Source organism: Schistocerca serialis, chromosome 4 (genome assembly GCF_023864345.2).
Source record: "Schistocerca serialis cubense isolate TAMUIC-IGC-003099 chromosome 4, iqSchSeri2.2, whole genome shotgun sequence".
NCBI lineage: Eukaryota > Metazoa > Arthropoda > Insecta > Orthoptera > Acrididae > Schistocerca > Schistocerca serialis.
Genome location: NC_064641.1, coordinates 86,937,777 through 86,957,106, shown reverse-complemented (window position 1 = coordinate 86,957,106; position 19,330 = coordinate 86,937,777). Strand labels below are relative to the sequence as shown.

The 19,330-nt window shown below is 38.5% G+C and overlaps 1 protein-coding gene across 1 annotated transcript in view; it reads right to left on the bottom strand.

Moving 5' to 3' along the window:
• The window catches only part of LOC126473693 (protein O-GlcNAcase), a 152,256-nt gene that overhangs the window by 36,641 nt on the left and 96,285 nt on the right, over nucleotides 1-19,330 (bottom strand). Inside the window, exon 10 of the mRNA XM_050100932.1 lies at nucleotides 9,704-9,878. Coding sequence (XP_049956889.1) covers nucleotides 9,704-9,878 — 175 coding nt within the window. The remainder of the gene's footprint in view (nucleotides 1-9,703; nucleotides 9,879-19,330) is intronic.

The following is a 19,330-nucleotide window of genomic DNA, read 5'->3' as shown; positions in this document are numbered from 1 at the left end:
AGTCCTGAGACTGGTTTGATGCAGCTCTCCATGCTACTCTATCCTGTGCAAGCTTCTTCATCTCCTAGTACCTACTACAACCTACATCCTTCTGAATCTGCTTAGTGTATTCATCTCTTGGTCTCCCTCTACGATTTTTACCCTCCACGGTGCCCTCCAATACTAAATTGGTGATCCCTCGATGCCTCAGAACATGTCCTACCAACCGATCCCTTCTTCTGGTCAAGTTGTGCCACAAACTTCTCTTCTCCCCAATCCTTCTCAATACTTCCTCATTAGTTATGTGATCTACCCATCTAATCTTCTGCATTCTTCTGTAGCACCACATTTCGAAAGCTTCTATTCTCTTCTTGTCTAAACTATTTATCGTCCACATTTCACTTCCATACATGGCTACACTCCATACAAATACTTTCAGAAATGACTTCCTGACACTTAAATCTATACTCGATGTTAACAAATTTCTCTTCTTCAGAAACGTTTTTCCTTGCCATTGCCAGTCAACATTTTATATCCTCTCTACTTCGACCACCATCAGTTATTTTGCTCCCCAAATAGCAAAACTCATTTCCTACTTTAAGTGTCTCATTTCCTAATCTAATTCCCTCAGCATCACCCGACTTAATTCGACTACATTCTATTATCCTCACTTTGCTTTTGTTGATTTTCATCTCATATCCTCCTTTCAAGACACTGTCCATTCCATTCAATTGCTCTTCCAAGTCCTTTGCTGTCTCTGACAGAATTACAATGTCATCGGTGAACCTCAAAGTTTTTATTTCTTCTCCATGGATTTTAATACCTACTCTGGATTTTTCTTTTGTTTCCTTTACTGCTTGCTCAATATACAGATTGAACAACATCGGGGAGAGGCTACAACCCTGTCTTACTCCCTTCCCAACCACTGCTTCCCTTTCATGTCCCTTGACTCTTATAACTGCCATCTGGTTTCTGTAAAAATTGTAAATAGCCTTTTGCTCCCTGTATTTTACCCCTGCCACCTTTAGAATTTGAAAGAGAGTATTCCATTCAACATTGTCAAAAGCTTTCTCTAAGTCTACAAATGCTAGAAACGTAGGTTTGCCTTTCCTTTAAATTTTCTAACCTACCTGCCCGATTAAGGGATCCCGACATTCAGGGACAGGTACAAAGGCGCACATTAACACGTCCAGAGCAATTGAAAATGGTGTACGAAAAGTTTTTTGTTAAGATTGCTGAGGGGATTCTTTTACCATTAGCTGAAGTGATACTGAAGACTATCAGGAAAAACTTTTAAAACACAACCTCATGTTTTGCATCTTCACTTATTCTCTGCATACTTATTACAATTATAAAACAACACAAGTTCATCACCCCTTTCACATCACATACTGGGCATAAGATTTCAGGAAACAGACCCTATATATTATTCACGTGATACATTTGGCAAATATTTCACAAGTTTCCTAACTAGTGTCCAAATCACTGGTGAGGAAATTATAAGCATCATTTTAAGTGCGCAACATAACTGTACTTCCCTATGGTATGGACTTCCCAGGTCCTTAGTGTATAGCCATGCACAGACTGCTAAGTAGCTGTAGATTGCAAGGAGGCACAAAATAAACAAATTTCATGCATCTCCCACCCTAGTGTGAGTCTTTCAATGTGTCACTATTACTGCTTATTTTTTGAAGCTTCTCATTTGCTCTCACAAAATCTTCCCACCGCAGAAGAACCTGAGATAAAAATCTACGAATCAAAAGCATGTCCTCAATGACAGCAGCAAGGAATGCTAGCCACAAGGAGACATATACAGTCACCTTAAGGTGCTTTGCAAGCTCTGAGCTGACACTTTGACGATATCTGAAATGTGACTGGAATTGTCAACAAATGGTGTTCTTCGGCTCGGACATGTACTGTACTTCAACATCACATTCCTTATAACTAGTGTGACGTTATTAAAGCTTTCATGACATGAAAAAGTTTTCTGGTGGGAAATTCTAGTAACAGTGAGGAACAAATTACTGATGAAGCTATAAACATAATCAGTAATAATACTGATGTAGCAAACAGATCCCAGCAAGCTTTCTGCAGTAACCACTGACCGCAGGGAAGTCTAGGTGAATGTTTTCTACAGCATACTACTGCCACAACATGGTTTCACAAGCTGCTTTCAAGCTAGCATTTACAGGGTGACAGCATAGCATGACATGGTCAATTGTGTAATGTAAACAGGGACAAACTCTAGTTACTGTGCTTCAGTATCCACTCCAATGGCAATTGAGTGTGTTACTGTATAAAAACAACAGTAGACATATGCACCAACAGCTGCTAAACATCAATTCAAGAATGAGCAATAAACTATGTATTCCAAAATATTTGTGCCTAGCATTACACTGCACTCACTCACTTTTCAGATGCACCAGATAGAGTTATCCATCCCTATTTAAAAATCTGGTAAGTCCTTATTGTCCCTATTCATGGATGAGATATGATGTTTTCTAGCTGATCAGTATCATCAAATGCTTCTGACATATACTAAAGAGAGTAAGTAAATATTCCATGAGCCCAACTGGTTCCGTGATCATTCACCATTATTGGGGTACAATACCATCCTTTCTTTTTAAGTCAGTTAAATCAGAATTTTCCCAGTTCTAAACAAATAAACTCTGCATGTTATAACCTCACTTGTGTTTTGTTCCTATAGCAGTTTATCATTATGTTAAGCCTGAACAGCATCTATTAGTATGTTTTCTATATCGCCTAGTTTGGTGATGGATTTAAGGGACCTGAATGACTAGTGAAATATTGAACTGTATTAACTACAAGAGGGGAAAGTTACTTCCTTCTATTTTGCTAATAAAACACAATGATAGTATAATGAAAAAGCATCAGAGTGGAGCAACTACCGCACTTCAGTAATGAAGGTAGTTTCCAATGACTTTTACATTCTGTGGAATCTGAAACTATGGTGAATACAATAGTCCACCATCAGCTTGTGTAGCTCAAAGTAACAAAAATTAATGTGTCACTCCCTCACAAACAATGTGTGGTTATTAAGCATTACGAACATTTTGAACAGTCGGTGCAAATCTAGACTGTATGTGTAGTGTTAGAACACACAAATGATTACATTTGACAAAATGAGTTGGGAGCTAATAAAATAGCCAACTGATTCTGTACCGCATAATAATTTCCATATGTCTAAGAAGTACATGTTTGTTTGTCCTCTAAGCTAGTAATCTGATCGTAATCAAACTTTGGTGAGTTCTTGTGTGCATGCCCATGAGGGTTTCTGAGGATGTACAAAAACATACAGGGCAGAGGGGGGAGGGGGGGGGGGCGGGGAATGTCCGGAGCAATTTCAGCCAAATTTTGTATATAAAGGCTCATTATTTGTATAAAACTACTGTAGGTGTAGGGTGCCCTAATACCCCTACAGGTTGGTGTGGGAGTGAGAAGCCATGAAAGTAAAAATATTTGATAATGACTGATGTACTAATATTGAATTGATAGTTTCCTGTTTCATAAGACTCATTGGTGACAGTCCCAATAAATTTTCACCAAGAGTGTGGATGTGTGAGGAGTGGGGATTGCAGTCCCAATAAATTTTCACCAAGAGTGTGGATGTGTGAGGAGTGGGGATTGCAAAGGCAGTGAAATGTCAGCACATCTCTGTCATGACTGAAGCAATTTCTACCCAACTTAGTACCTGTATCACCGGAAAAAAATTACTGTGGCAATAGGAGACCCCTAGCATCCCTATGGCTGAAGGTGAAGCTGAAATGAGTAACACATACCTATGTTTGAAAATGATCTGATGACATTTTTTCCTGTATATGGTTGACCTGGAATACTTCAAAAATGTGAAGTTCACCCAGTCTATTACTCATTTTGTTCAGTGTGTCAACAAGGTCGCGACAATGTGCACTGCGACAGGGCAACAATTCTGTACAAGTCAAAAGGAGATGTACTGATTCCACATATTCCCATCATTCCTAATGACACACTATCTGATTTCATACAACTGGAGTTCCTGGCTAACCTTGCATTCTCAATGACCATTTAAAGGGCCCAAGGTTAACCACTTGAAGTAAATCTGGAAAATCCATGATTTATATGTGGACAATTGTATGTTGCATGCTCACAAGTGGGATAGCTGAAAAATTTAATCGTTTTCCAGAAGACTACCAAAAATTTTGCATACCCAAAAGCACTTTAATTAACTTAAAATTTATTTTAATGCACAAAAATCATTGTCATTAATTTATTTTACACATATAACTGTGCCTTGTATAGGGGTATATGCACCTACTTAAAAAGAAAAAGAATCATTGCAACAGATATCGTGCACAGCTAGTGATTCCATACATCGAAATTGAGGTTTGCAACATCCAGAACACGCATCACAGAACTGAAACAGTACATACAGTTTGCATTCTAACATTTTTTAAATGCTATAATACTCTCCTCACAATAAATTATGTTGCACCTTTTTGGTGTTCTTCTTCAAGTATGCCAATATATAACAGATACCAGATTGCAGCTTACTAGTGTCATTTTTCGAGCTGTCAATATACACCACATCCTGATGTTCCCCTTCTGATCTTGCAAGATCACCAAACACATTTATATTTCCTTTAATAAATTGGTTTTGACACAGCCATCCATAAACAATGAACAAAATTTCATAATGTAAGTACATCTGTATGCACTTACAACAATGCAAATATTAGATTATTGATAAAGCTCTATTTTGACTTTCACATAAACCTCATGAATTCCTATAACAACAACTGATTGCATAAAATCACTACTGCATGTACCTTATGCAAGATCAGCCGTCAAACATGTTAAACGACTTGCAGACATGTTTCCCAAGAATGGCTTGTCATCCAAGATTGCCTAAATGCTGAGAATGAATTAGAAATTCAAATAAAGATAGAACTGGAAATGCAATACCTGAATACTTCCATCCACAGTATTCATTATGCATTCCTAGTCCTAATCCAAGATGAAGTAAAGTTATCCACAGACTCTAAACATCACATCAGTGTAAATAAGAACAATATACGAAATCCTCCTTTTTCTAGTCCACAAGAACATAATGATTCATTTTAATTTAACACTTGAGAATTTTATTCAAGCAGCATGTTTACTATAAAAGCAGAGTCTATAAAACAGTTTATAAATATTTTACTGTCATATTTAGCAACATTACAAGAAGATAAAATCTGTGGACCATACATTTACTTGCATCTTCAGTGGCAACTGTAGCACCATAAATATGATGTCTCCAAGTAGGTAACTTGTCCATTCCCCTTGCATGTATGAAATCAGCTGGAACCAATAGACATGGCACACAAACAGTGCTTGTTTCAATTTTGCATACATGGTTAAGACAAATCCATAAGCTTGAAAATCTTTTGGTTGAGATTTCTGCTTCAGCAAAACTCTGAAATGGCTAGTGAGGGGCAGGGAATGAAGATTATTTCAGTACAGTAGTAACAGCATACTTTAACAGAATCTGAAGGGTCTCAAAATAACTTCAACAACAGGCAGTTAACAAAGTATTGTTACATGTTGTTAGCACTAAGGAAAATTGATCACAACATATTCTTCCCTAACTAACAGAGTTTGCCAGTTTTTCTAAACGTATAACATTCAATGAATGGCACATTTCTGGAGTGTATCAGACGGACTTTTACTGATGATATATACATATAGCTCCAAAACTTGGCCAGACAGCTGCTCTCTAAAGAGGATTTGAAAGAAAAGGAGTGGTAATTTTTGAAATTAACATACTGCATCTCTCAACTGAAAGCCATACAAATGCGCCATGAAATTAAGGAAAAAGAAGAAGAAAGAAAAAAGGTAAGAAAAAAACTGTTTTGACAATGGCAGTGTTACAATGACACAAACACAAGTGTTCAGCAGTAAACATTATAGAATAGCATAAATAAAGTGATAACCATTTCTTTACAACTTAAAATACCTGAGGAACAACCAGAAACCTGAACTACATACAGCACAATGCTTTGTTTAAATATCCGTATTTTGCTGAAGCTGGCATAATACTGCATTCATTCTCATGCATGCAAGAGGAACAGACATAGCAGTTACATTCTGTTAAAAGACACTTATATGCTGTGTATTTTTAATGGGTGTGCACTACACCATTTTAAAGCTGGAAATTTGTTATAGAAAGACAAATCTTGCTCTCTGACTACAAATAAGTACGTGTGTTAGTAAAAAGGTAACAACCAACAAATAAAATACTGATCACTAATTACTGCAAAATCATTGCATTACATATGGTCATATTGCCCAACCTGTGGCTTTATAATTTTGTGGACAATCTGTTAGACATTGCCTTTAGCCTTTACAAAAGAAAAGCATAAAATGAATTAACAAACTAAAATGTGGAAAAAGTTTCACGTATCACACGATATGCCTACCACCCAAAATGTGCGCACGTGCTCACACAGATACACATCTCCCCCCCCCCCTTTTCCCCCCTCACTAAATAAACAACTGTGAAACAGAAACACACAAATGTGAAACAGACAAATGAATATAATGAATAAAAATGGGGTTGGCAGTAGAAGGTGTTATTATGACCTATGAAAAGGTAGTAGTAGTACAGGGTCATCTACATTGCTGTTTTTTGGAATTTGTGAATTGTGAGTCACATCACAATTAAATAAATGGCAAATGCATTAGTTACCTTGCTTTATCTGATACCCTTTTGTACTGAAAATAAATGTGAGTGCTTAAGAACTTTTTTGTGCACTGTTAATATTTGCAATCAAACTGCACTGCACAAAACTGGCTGAACAAAGGGAAATAATCATTTTTGTGTTAAAAATTTCTTGGGCATTTGTTCTCCTCACATGCAAATAACAGTTGCTGATGAATAGGTTAGAAGAGTGTGAGAAGGAGGGGTGAAGAGGATGGCAGCAAGAAGGAGAAGAAAATTATTCTGCAACTAGAAAGTAACTTTTTCTGTTATAGGTGACCTCTAATTAGTGTCTGCTGTGGTGCTCAACACGATCAAGATTATAGTTATAATTCACTTCTTTCCCTTAAATTTTGCAAGTAATCAGCAAACTACGATACTCTGTGTAGATTTATAGTTATTATGTGAATGACAGCTGGTTATTTCAGATCTTTACATCACACCATTCCCTGGAAACTGGATCATTATTATTCACTGGGTGAAAATCAGTCAGATCATAGAAAACCATAACTTGTTTCCTTCTGTACTCTCTTTTTCTTATGGTTGGTATTGTTTTTCTGCTTTGTACACATTCCCTTCATTTGCAGTACACTCTGTTGACATAGCCTATCATCTTTTCTGTCTATACCCATGCCCATAAAATATTTTCCTTAAAAGACAGATGTAATTTTACCCAATGAAAGTGTATCTTGCACGGGTTTTAGCATATCTAGCTTTGCTTCCTGCCCATCATCCGACACAAAAAAAATTTCACTAAGAAGCTCAGAAGTGTTCATCCAAAGGTTAGCAAAGTTCTGTCTGGTTTATGTGCCTATCGCCAACTCAACACCTCAACTATTAGGTAAGTTCTTGCCTTGATTATTAAAATGATTTAAAATCACAAATAAAAAAGAAAATTTGTTTCCTTCGTATTTTCCAAGACACAACTTTATTGCGAATTTAGTTTCTCAATTACATTTAAAATCTTATTTTCACAGTTTTAAGTCAGTTTTCCTTTTATAGCTGGGATTCTCCACTTACTAATTTTACATTTCTCAAAATTTATTTCCCTGATCTCGTATTCCCTTATCGCTTTCTCTCAGTCTCCAGCAGACGGTCTTAAGTCCTTAACTTGACTGAAATCTGTCCTGTCTGTCTGCACATATAAATCTGCTGTCTAGTTATTACGGCTCTTTCTACCAGGCTTCTCCATTATGATCTAATACCTTACATCCTTTCCATTTATCTTCCATGCAAGGAACAGCTTATTTATAAGCTTAAAGCACAATGTTCTTGTTAACTGTACCAACAATACATTTACTATAGGCTTACTCTTTGTTAAAGCCATTTCAGGTGTGTACCTGGGACGTGTGATGGCACTTCTGTTTTTCATGCTGTATGTCAGCAACCTGGCAGACAATACTACTAGTAACCTCAGACATTTTTTGCAGATGATGCAGTTACCTATAATGAAATACTCTTTGGAAGAAAACTGCAATTTAAGCGTTCAATAATGTAAAACTGTGAATTTGATAAAATACAGAAAAATGGTATCCCATGATAACAGTAGCTATGAGTAACAACTGGAATCAGTCAACTCATACAAAAGCCTGCATGTAACATTGTGTACAGATACAAAATGGAATGATTACATTGGCTCAATGAAGGTAAAGTAGGTGGTAGATTTCAGTTCATTGGCAGGATAATGGGAAAATGTGGGCTTACAAAATGTCCCACATCAAAATAATGTTGCTAACGTGTATGGAACCCATGCTAACTGGGTATACTGAAAGGATACTAAGAGGGCTAGCACACACAGTCACAGGTTCATTGACCCACAGGAGAGCATAACAGAAGTGTTGAAAAACCTGAACAGGCAGAATCTACAAGATTGACACCAATTATCCTGTGAAAACCTACTTACAAAGTTTGAAGAACCAGTATTAAGTAACAAATATAAAGGTATTCTTCAGTCCCCTACATATTGCTCCTACAGTGACCTCGATGACAAAATTAACTAATTACATCGTGCACATAGGTGTTTATGCTGTCATTCTTCCCAGGCTCCATACACAATTGGAATAGAAGAAACCCAAACATGTGCTATCATGCTAAGAACACTCTGCATGCAATTCACAGTGGCTTGCAGAGTATGAATGTAGATTAAGGATGGAACACATTGTACAAAAATCTTAAGCTGTAGTTCCCCCTCTCAACCCCTTTCTCTCTCTCTCTCTCTCTCCTCCCCCCCCCCCCCCCCTCTCAAATTTACAACTGCTGGAAATGAGATAATCTGACATGAATCATTCAAATTTTAATGGAAATGCCACCAGCCATAGCATTCTTGCATTGTATGATTAAGTTTACTTCAAGAACTTTCCAACTACTAAAAAAAATCCAAAACAAAAGCAAGTTCACCCAACTCCTAAGACACTCAAGCCCTCTTTTGCTGAATGGTTCTTACACACAATGGATTGTTGCAAAGCAACTTAAACATTTTTCATAGGGCACACTGAAACTTCACTACTATTTGCAAAACTTCAAACATAGCACACCAGAGCCATTACACCAATAAAACAACGAACTGAAATTGTTTCCTTTCCAGTTTTTGTTTACATGATTCCATGAAGCAACTGAACATCAAAACAAGAAGTAAGCTCACTATAATTTTTGTAACAATATGACTTGGCATGTCACAGTGGTAAAATATTGTGCTCTGAACAGTGAAGTTTTAGAAACAGAATGCCATCCACTCACTAAGTTCAATGGAAAGCACACAAATTACATGCCAACAAATACAGAAGAAATCTACATCTACTCTCTGTGAATCTCTATAGTGTGTTTGTAAGAACAATAGTAACAATTTTAAACACATAAACATTGTGTTGTGCTAGAATAATGTAGAATTGCTTGAGACATACAAAGGTATACTGGAAAGAAAACAACAACAGCCAATGTACTGCATTACCATGCAACAAAAAAGTATGAGATAAGGGAAGTACTCACCTAACCATTTGATGTAAGAGTTCAGCAATGATATAACACCACGCATATCCCAAACATATGGATATAAATCATACAACAGTTCCCTATTTGCACAGTAGGTGAGTCTTCGAAATAAGGTATTCACAGCCTTACTCATTTCATCAAGTTTTGCTGCCCTTTCTAACCACTCTTGTACCTGAAAAAAGACAGGGTTTTAAGTACATTCACTGCATAAGCATATGGCAAATATTTTTAACATGTTTTTGCTTACAGAAAACAATTCCAAATGTGGCAAGTAGAATATGTACAGTCTGTCACTACATGTGTTTAATTCCAGCACACTGTATATTTGCCCCCACTGAATGCCACATGATTCTGAAGGAAGAAAGAAAACCTGGGTCAGAAGCCCATGTCACTTCACTGGCACAATATGTAACAGTAGGATGAAGGTGTTTGGGAAGAGACCTAATGCAGCACACTTGTTGCAAATGCTTTTATAGGTTACCTCAGAAGCAAACAAAGTAGTTTAGTCACACAGATACCTCCATGCTCTCTTTACCCACTGAGGAAGTAAATGGAACGTGTACTCACACGTGGCAATGTTCTTTTGTAATCTTCTGAAAGGCCATATATGAATACTTATGGGAAAATCTCCCACAAAGAATTGGTTTGTTTGGTTAGAACAGATCAGTGCTGGTTAGACCGTCAGCGAGAGCAGCACCTCTAGTTCCTGCTACTAATAAGGCGAGTACACCGTTCGCTTGTTACATATTTTTATGAGCTTCAAACAGGAGCAACTTATTTTCAGTTATTTGCGTAGTTACTAGTATATTTTTGTAATTTCTTGCGTGTTTGAGTGCTTACTAGAAACAACCTTTTATTGGAATAACAGTGTAGTGTACAGTACCGCCGTTGTATTGTAAAGGCCTCGTATTGTAAAGGCTTTTGTTTGTTTGCTTAGAACAGCTCAGTGTCAGTTAGACCATCAGCGAGAGCAGCACCGCTAGTTCCTGCTACTAATAAGGCGAGTACACCATTCAATTGTTACATATTTTTACGAGCTTCAAACAGGAGCGACTGCAGTAATGGATGGGAACCGTGATTCTTGTGTACAGATGTGAGCTGGGTTGGCGACCCTTCGCTCACAGCTCCAGGCTGCTTTGGCTTCCATCACACAGCTTGAGGCTGCTGCCAAGGGGTGTCACTGTGAGGGATCGAATGCGAGGAACGTCGAACACGTCCCACCTTTCCTCCGATCAGTCCACTGCTGTGACCGCTCCAGGTACTGCCTGCACTAAGGTTGACCCCTCACCCTTGGTCGAGTGGGAGATCATTCCAAAGGCTGGCAGGCAGTACAAAACTTTACAAGGGGCCAATCGTAGGGCCTCCCTGGTTCATTTGACAAACAGGTTTCAAGCGTTATCTGTGGCTGATGATGTCTCTGAGCCGAATGGAGTCGTCCACCCTGTTCCAGAGGAAGCTTCTTGGCCCGCAAGGTCTGGGCATTCACAAGAGGGTGGGTTTGCTGGTAGCTGGGAACTCCAACATTAGGCGCGTAATGGGGCCCCTTAGGAACATGGCTGCCATGGAGGGGACGGAAGCCAGTGTGCATTCTGTGTGCATTCCGGGGGGGAGTCATTCCGGATGTGGAAAGGGTGCTTCCAGATGTGTGGAAAGGGTGCTTCCAGATGCCATGAAGAGTACAGGGTGCAGCCAACTGCAGGTGGTGGCTCATGTTGGTACCAATGACATGTGTCGCATTGGATCGGAGCAGATTCTGTCTGGTTTCGGGCGACTAGCAGAAACCGTAAAGACTGCCAGTCTTATTTCTGAGATTAAGGCGGAGCTCCCATCTGCAGCATCGTCGATATAACCGACTGTGGTCCTTTGGTGCAGAGCCGAGTGGAGTGTCTGAATCAGAGGTCGAAGCGGTTCTGTGACCATGTAGGCTGCAGATTACTTGATTTGCATCATCGGGTGGTGGATTTCCGGGTTCTGCTTAATAGGTCAGGGCGGTATTACACTATCAAATTTCTTTGTCAAGTATCTTTGTCAAAGATATTTGATGGTGTAATAGAAACTTTGTCAAATGCCGTCCAATATTTGATCAAATCTAGGACCTCGCTGTAGATTTGACCAAAGAAATCGCTTGTCTTCTGTTCACTGCAATGTAACATATTACCGTACGGAGCGTTAGCATCGCTACAGCGTTCTGTCGTCTGTAGTGTTTTTATAAACATTGCCGGTAAATACAACTGGTGTGTGCCCACAACTACAAAATTAATAGAGATCTATGAAGCTGATGAGGTGCTTTACAAAGTTAGGCACCCTGCACACAAAAATAGATTAAGATTGGAGACCTGATCTGACCTAACATAACCCTCTCCTGTAGCAAGGAATCGGAGTGTTACAGTGAGTCTGTCTTCTGAAGATGTAGCAGTTCTTAAGTGAATATTGTGCTTTGTGATATGAGGATACACTTCACTGAGCACATACAGAAATGTATACTCATCCATTCTTAAGTAACTGATGTACAACTTGACGTCTTCCACTGTAAGCTCACATAACAAGTTTTGTTGAATGCTTTTATCGTGTCATCATAAAACCCATGGCTTCACCCAGATTAGATTAGTTTCTCGTTCCATAGATCCGCGCTGAGGAGATCCTCGTGGATGTGGAACATGTCAATTTTTTTTTTTAAGCTGAAATAACAATACTAATAGTATGAATAAATACAATACATCATTTGCTTCTATTAAAAATTTCGTTAATGGAGTAGGAGTTGGCCACTAGTAAGTCTTTCAGGCTCCTTTTAAGCTGATCTTTATTTGTAACTAAATTTTTTATGTTTGCTGGCAAACTATTGAAGATGAGTTTTCCTGAGTAGTGGACCCCTTTTTGAACTGAAGTAAGTGCTTTTAACTCCTTGTGCAGAACATTTTTGTTCCTGATATTGTATGTATGAACTGAGCTGTTTGTTGGAAAAAGAGATATATTATTCAGGACAAATTTCATTAAGGAGTAAATATACTGAGAGGCAGTAGTTAGTATACCCAGTTCGTTGAAGAGGTTTCTGTAGGACGTCCATGTATTTACTCCACAAATAATACATACGACACGTTTTTGGACTCTGAGAACTTTTGTTTGACTTGAAGAGTTACCCCAAAATATTATACCATATGACATTATGGAATGAAAGTAGGCAAAGTATGCAAGCTTTTTCATTTTTATGATGCCTATGTCTGCTAACACTCAAATTGCAAATACAGATTTGTTAAGGCGTTTCTACAGTTCTGTGGTGTGCTCCTCCCAACTGAATTTATTATCACGTAGTAATCCCAGGAATTTAAGACTGTCAACCTCATATGTTTGGTTCCTTTTTCCTCCCCACTTCTTTCCTGCATGTGCACAGAATGAAATTGCAGTACGTGCAACTGCTGCGGTTAATTACAAGTTGTTGTTAGCCATCTTGAACTTTGACAAAAAATTTGATGACAATGTAATACCCCTTCTAGCGCTACGTCAAAGATCTTTGTCAAATATATTTGATGGAATATTTGATCACATCTTTGACAAAGAAATATGATAGTGTAATACCGGCCTCAGGAGTCCACTACACACAGGAGGTGGCTACACGGGTAACGGGGGCTGTGTGGAAGGGACTGGGCAGTTTTTTAGGTTAGAGGGTCTTAGGGAACCACAGAAGGAACGTCTGCCTATAGGTGGGCAGGTAAACACAGTAAGGTAGTTGTAGAAACGATTGGTATTGTAGTTGTTAATTGTCGTAGCTGTGTTGGGAAAGAACCAGAGCTCCAAGCCCTAATAGAAAGCACTGGAGCTCAAATAGTGGTAGCTACAGAGAGCTGGCTAAAGCCGGAAATAAGTTCTGCCAAAATTTTTTCAAACGATATAACAGTATTCAGAAAGGATAGATTAAATACAGTTGGTGGTGGAGGATTTATTGCTGTCAGAGGTAGTTTGCCTCATAGCGAAATTGAAGTAGACAGTTCATGTGAAATAGTATGGGTAGAGGTTATACCTGACAATCAGACGAAACTATTAATTGGATCATTTTACTGACCCCCCGACTCAGAAGATATAGTTGCTGAACAGTTCAAAGAAAACTTTAGTCTCATTTCAAATAAGTACCCCACTCATACAATTATAGTCAGTGGTGACTTTAATATACCCTCGATATGCTGGAAAAATTATACGTTTAAAGCCGGCGGCAGGCATATAACATCATCCGAAATTGTACTGAATGCTTTCTCAGAAAATTATTTTGAACAATTAGCTCATGAGCCCACTCAAAGCGTAAATGTATGCGAAAGCATACATGACCTTTTTGCAACAAATAATCCTGGGCAAATAGTGAGTATTGTGACGAATACAGGGATTGGCGACCACAAGGCAGTTGCTGCTAGGCTGAATACCGTAACACCTACAACCATCAAAAAGAAACGCAAAGTATATCTATTTAAAAAATCTGATAAAATTGCTCTTAATGCCTTTTTAAGAGACAGTCTTCGTTCCTTCTGATCTGATCATGTAAGTGTAGAAAAGTTGTGGAATGTTTTCAAAGAGATAGCATCGACAGCAATTGAGAGATATATAACACATAAATTAAAAAGTGATGGTACTGATCCCCCATGGTACATAAAACGGGTCAAATCGTTGTTGCAGAAGCAACGAAAAAAGGATGCCAAATTTAAAAGAATGCAAAATCCCCAAGATTGGCAAAGTTTTACAGAAGTTCGAAATATGGTGCATACTTCAATGCGAGATGCTTTTAGTAATTTCCACGAGGAAATTCTGTCTCAAAATCTGGCAGAAAACCTGAAGAGATTCTGGTCATACATAAAGCACACCAGTGGCAAGACGCAATCAATACCTTCACTGCGCGATAACAATGGTGAAGTCACTGATGACAGTGCCACTAAAGCAGAGTTATTAAACACGGTTTTCCGAAACTCCTTGACCAAAGAAGACGAAGTAAATACTCCTGAACTCCAATCAAGGACAACTGCCAAGATGAGAAACATAGAATTAGATATTCTGGGAGTAACGAAGCACCTTAAATCACTTAATAAAGGCAAGGTCTCCGGTCCTGATTGTATACCAGTGAGGTTCCTCTCAGAGTATGCTAATAAAATAGCTCCATATTTTGCAATTATATAAACCACTCGCTCACAGAAAGATCCATACCTAAAGACTGGAAAATTGCTCAAGTCACGCCAATGCCCAAAAAGGGGAGTAGGAGTAATCTGCTGAATTACAGGCCTATAACACTATCGATGATTTGCAGTTGGGTTTTGGACCGTATACTGTATTTGAACATTATGAAGTACCTTGCAGAAAACGATTTAGTGACACAGTCAGCACGGTTTCAGAAAATATCATTCTTGTGAAACACAACTAGCTCTTTATACTCATGAAGTAATAAGTGCTATCGACAGGGGATGTCAAATTGATTCCATATTTTTAGATTTCCAGAAGGCTTTCGACACCGTTCCTCACAAGCGTCTTCTAACCAAATTGCATGCCTATGGAATATTGCCTCAGTTGGGCGACTGGATTTGTGATTTCCTGTCAGAAAGGTCACAGTTCGTTGTAATAGATGGAAAGACAACGAGTAAAACAGAAGTAATATCTGGCGTTCCCCAAGGAAGTGTTATAGCCCTCGCGTTCCCCAAGGAAGTGTTATAGCCCTCTATTGTTCCTGATCTATATTAACGACACAGGAGACAATCTGAGTAGCCGTCTTAGATTGTTTGCAGATGATGCTGTCATTTACTGTCTTGTAAAGTCATCAGACGATCAAAACGACTTGCAAAATTATTTAGATAAGATATGTGTATGATGCAAAAAGTGGCTACTGATCATGAAGAGTACTAAAAGAAATTATCGATTACGCGATAAGTCACACAAATCTGAAGGCTGTAAATTCAACTAAATACTTAGGGATGACAATTACAAATAACCTAAATTGGAACAATCACAAAGATAATATTGTGCGTAGAGCAAACCAAAGACTGCGATTCACTAGCAGAACACTTAGAAGGTGCAACAGGTCTACCAAAGAGACTGCTTACACCACAATTGTCCACCCTATTCTGGAGTATTGCTGTGCAGTGTGGGATCAGCATCAGGTGGGACTGACGGATGACATTGAAAAAGTACAAAGAAGGCAGCTCGTTTTGTATTATCGCAAAATAGGGGAGATAGTGTCAGAGACATGATATGTGAATTGGAGTGGCAATCATTAAAACAAAGGCGTTTTTTGTTGAGACAAGACCTTCTCATGAAATTTCAATCACCAGTTTTCTCCTCCGATTGTGAAAACATTCTGTTGGCACCCACCTACATAGGGAGAAATAATCATCATGATAAAATAAGATAAATCAAGGCTCACAAAAAAAAATTTAAGCGTTCATTTCTCCCGCTTGCGATTCGAGAGTGGAATGGTAGATAGACAGCTTGAAGGTGGTTCACTGAACCCTCTGCCAGGCACTTTATTGTGAATAGCAGAGTAATCACACAGATGTAGATGGTCTGTGCAAGACTATAATAATGATCTGTTGCAATTTGTATAGATGAAATTTACCCTTCAATAAAGGTGAAACATTCTGTCAAAATATACTTGAGTTTCTGCGAGCAGCTGACTAAAACTGGAATTAATATATTTGGTGCTTTTCAGGTTGACACTATAAATTCATTGTCACTATAAGGATTTTACCAGAGTTTAAAAAAAAGAAAAAAAAAGAAAAAAAAAGAGTCGTAAACAAAAACTTATGTTTGATGCAGGTATCAAAAACAACTGTCAATATCAATGAATTTATTATGCTTCACAAAGTGTGGAAGGAACTAAAGCTATAATCAAGATGCAAAGCAACTGACAGATCAAAAGACCCAAATAATGCAAACAAAGTTGCAAGACTAAACACAAGCAAGTATAAGGGTTTTGCAATCAAATCCTTGCAGAAGTTGTTTACACAACAAACTTTAATGGTACACGAGTATGATAAATGAGCAACTACAATCAGCTTCAAGGAGCATCAATGGTATAATCATTATAAGTAAAAATTTGAATGTTTTAAGAAGTTACTCTAACAGCCACTCAAGTAAAGTTCCTGACAAAAAAGGCCAAACACCCACAAGACATGGTTGGATTTCAGTCTAATTCCACACAGCACACCATCAGTGAACATGTACATCATGAAAGATAAAATTATATCTGTTAGGTAGAAAGGCCATCTCAGTGCACTGGTATTGTTCATGTTTAGTGTTGTTATCAGGCCTGGTACGGTATCCGAAGGTGTGAACAACATCAGATGTTGCATGATCATTGTGGAGAACACTTGTGTGAGACAGTGTTACCTATACCAGACAGTGTGTGAAAGGGGCTTCATTGTGGCTGGAATAAATATGCTGTGTCCAGATTTGTGGGGCATTCAGATGTGACAGTAGCCCAATGTTAAGACTACATACAAGGGCAGGCATACTGGCCATAAATGTTCCAATCGACTACGACTAATCACCACAGAGGAGATCACCATATTATGAGCTAAAACCTTCACATCTGCACCTGCCACTTGAGAGCAAGTAACAGACTCCTAGCAACATCCATTGTTATCCCTGCGGTGAGACATGTTGTTCATTTAGAATAACATATTACCCTTCTTCATCTCAAGCCAGCAAAAAATGTCAATGTAAAAACATTTTTTATGTAGTATTTAACAGAGAACTTCCCGCTGTGCATCCTGTGGTCTGGTGTATGTGCAGATATGGTGAAATAAGTGTGAAATTAGAAGATCGACAAGATATGATGCAGTGGGGCCTGTTATACATTGCTGCTGCAGAATGGCGTGCCTTAGAAAGCATGGAGAAAGAGGCGCTGCTGCTAATGACAACGCCCGGAAACAGCTGAAGAAATTTTAATAGAAAAATCATCCTGTTTAGAGATTCAATTCTAAGACTCACTTCAGCTGTGCTCTTCTTATTTATAAATTAATAAGCGATCTGTTCACCTGGCACTGTAATATTGTATCAAACCAGCAAAATACAGAAGAGTGATTTAAATGGTGGTTACTTCATTTCATAGCTGCAATCATTCAAAGCTCTCTTCCAGCTATCGACACTCTGCAAACTGCGAAGAACTCGCATGGCAAGATTTTGTGGCACTTCATTGTACATCTACTAGGTGAAGAAAATTATATAATCAATCTGAAACCTTCCAGTGTCTCTAGGTCTCTTTCATGTGTACAACCTTCTATCATGATTCTTAAACCAAATATTAACTATGATTAAATTATGCTTTGTGTAAAATTCTACCACGTATCTTCCTCTTTCATTCATTTCCTCCAGTCCATATTCACCTACTACTTTTCCTTCTCTCCCTATTTCCCTATTGAATTCCAGTCCCCCGTGACTATTAAATTTTCAGCTCCCTTAACAATCTGAATAATTTGTTTTATCTCATCATCATACATTTCCTCAATCTCCTCCTCATCTGTGGAACCAGCTGCCAAATAAACTTGTACTACTATGGTGGGTGTGGGCTTCTTGTCTATCTTCGCTACAATAATGCATTCACTATGCTTTTCATAGTAGCTTATCCTCATTCCTATTTTTTTTTACTCATTATTAAACCTACTCCTGCATTACCCATATTTGATTTTGCATTTATGGCCCTGTATTCACCAGACCAGAAGTCCTGTTCCTCTTGCCACTGAACTTCACTAATTCCCACTACAGCTAACTTTAACCTATCCATTTGACATTTTAAATTTTCTAATCTATCTGCCCAATTAAGGGATATGACATTCCACGCTCTGATCCGTAGAAAGCCAGTTTTGTTTCTCCTGTTAACTACAGCCTAATGAGTAGTCCCTGTCTGGAGATCCAAGTGGGGGACTATTTTACCTCTGGAATATTTTACCCAAGAGGACGCCATCATCATTAAACCATGCCCTTGGGAAGGTGCATGCCCTCGGGAAAAATTACAGATGTCGTTTCCGCTTGCTTTCAGCTATTCGCAGTACCAGCACAGCAAGGGCATTTTGGTTGATGTCACAAGGACAGAACAGTCAATCATCCACACCCTGCAACCACTGAAAAGGCTGCTGCCCCTCTTCAGGAACCACACTTTTGTCTGGCCTCTCAACAGATACCCCCTCCTTTGTAATTGCACCTATGGTACAGCTATCTGTATCCCCACCAATGGCAAGGTCCATAGTTCTTTGGGGGGGGGGGGGGGGGGGTGGTATTATAATATATAGTTATAAATTTGTTTTAATTTGGAAATAACACAACAGTCCACATAGACTTATACGTTATTTTTCTCACAAAGTTAAGAAACTGGCAACAGTCCCACCAATAGAACTTCAAGGATAATAAATGTGTGAAAAAATGAAACCAAAATTGCGGTAGTGTGTAAATTATTAAGCAAATATCATCCAGTATTCATTAACATGTTAAGTTTCACAACTACAGACTGGCATGCTACAGAAAAGGCAGGGAGGAACAGACGACTAGGCATGGAAGAATGGACTACTAAAATCAGGTTGATCATCTTACAAACTATCAGAGCACTAGTCTTTACAGATTTAGAGAATTCACAGAAAACCTAAATATGAATTGTCAGACTGG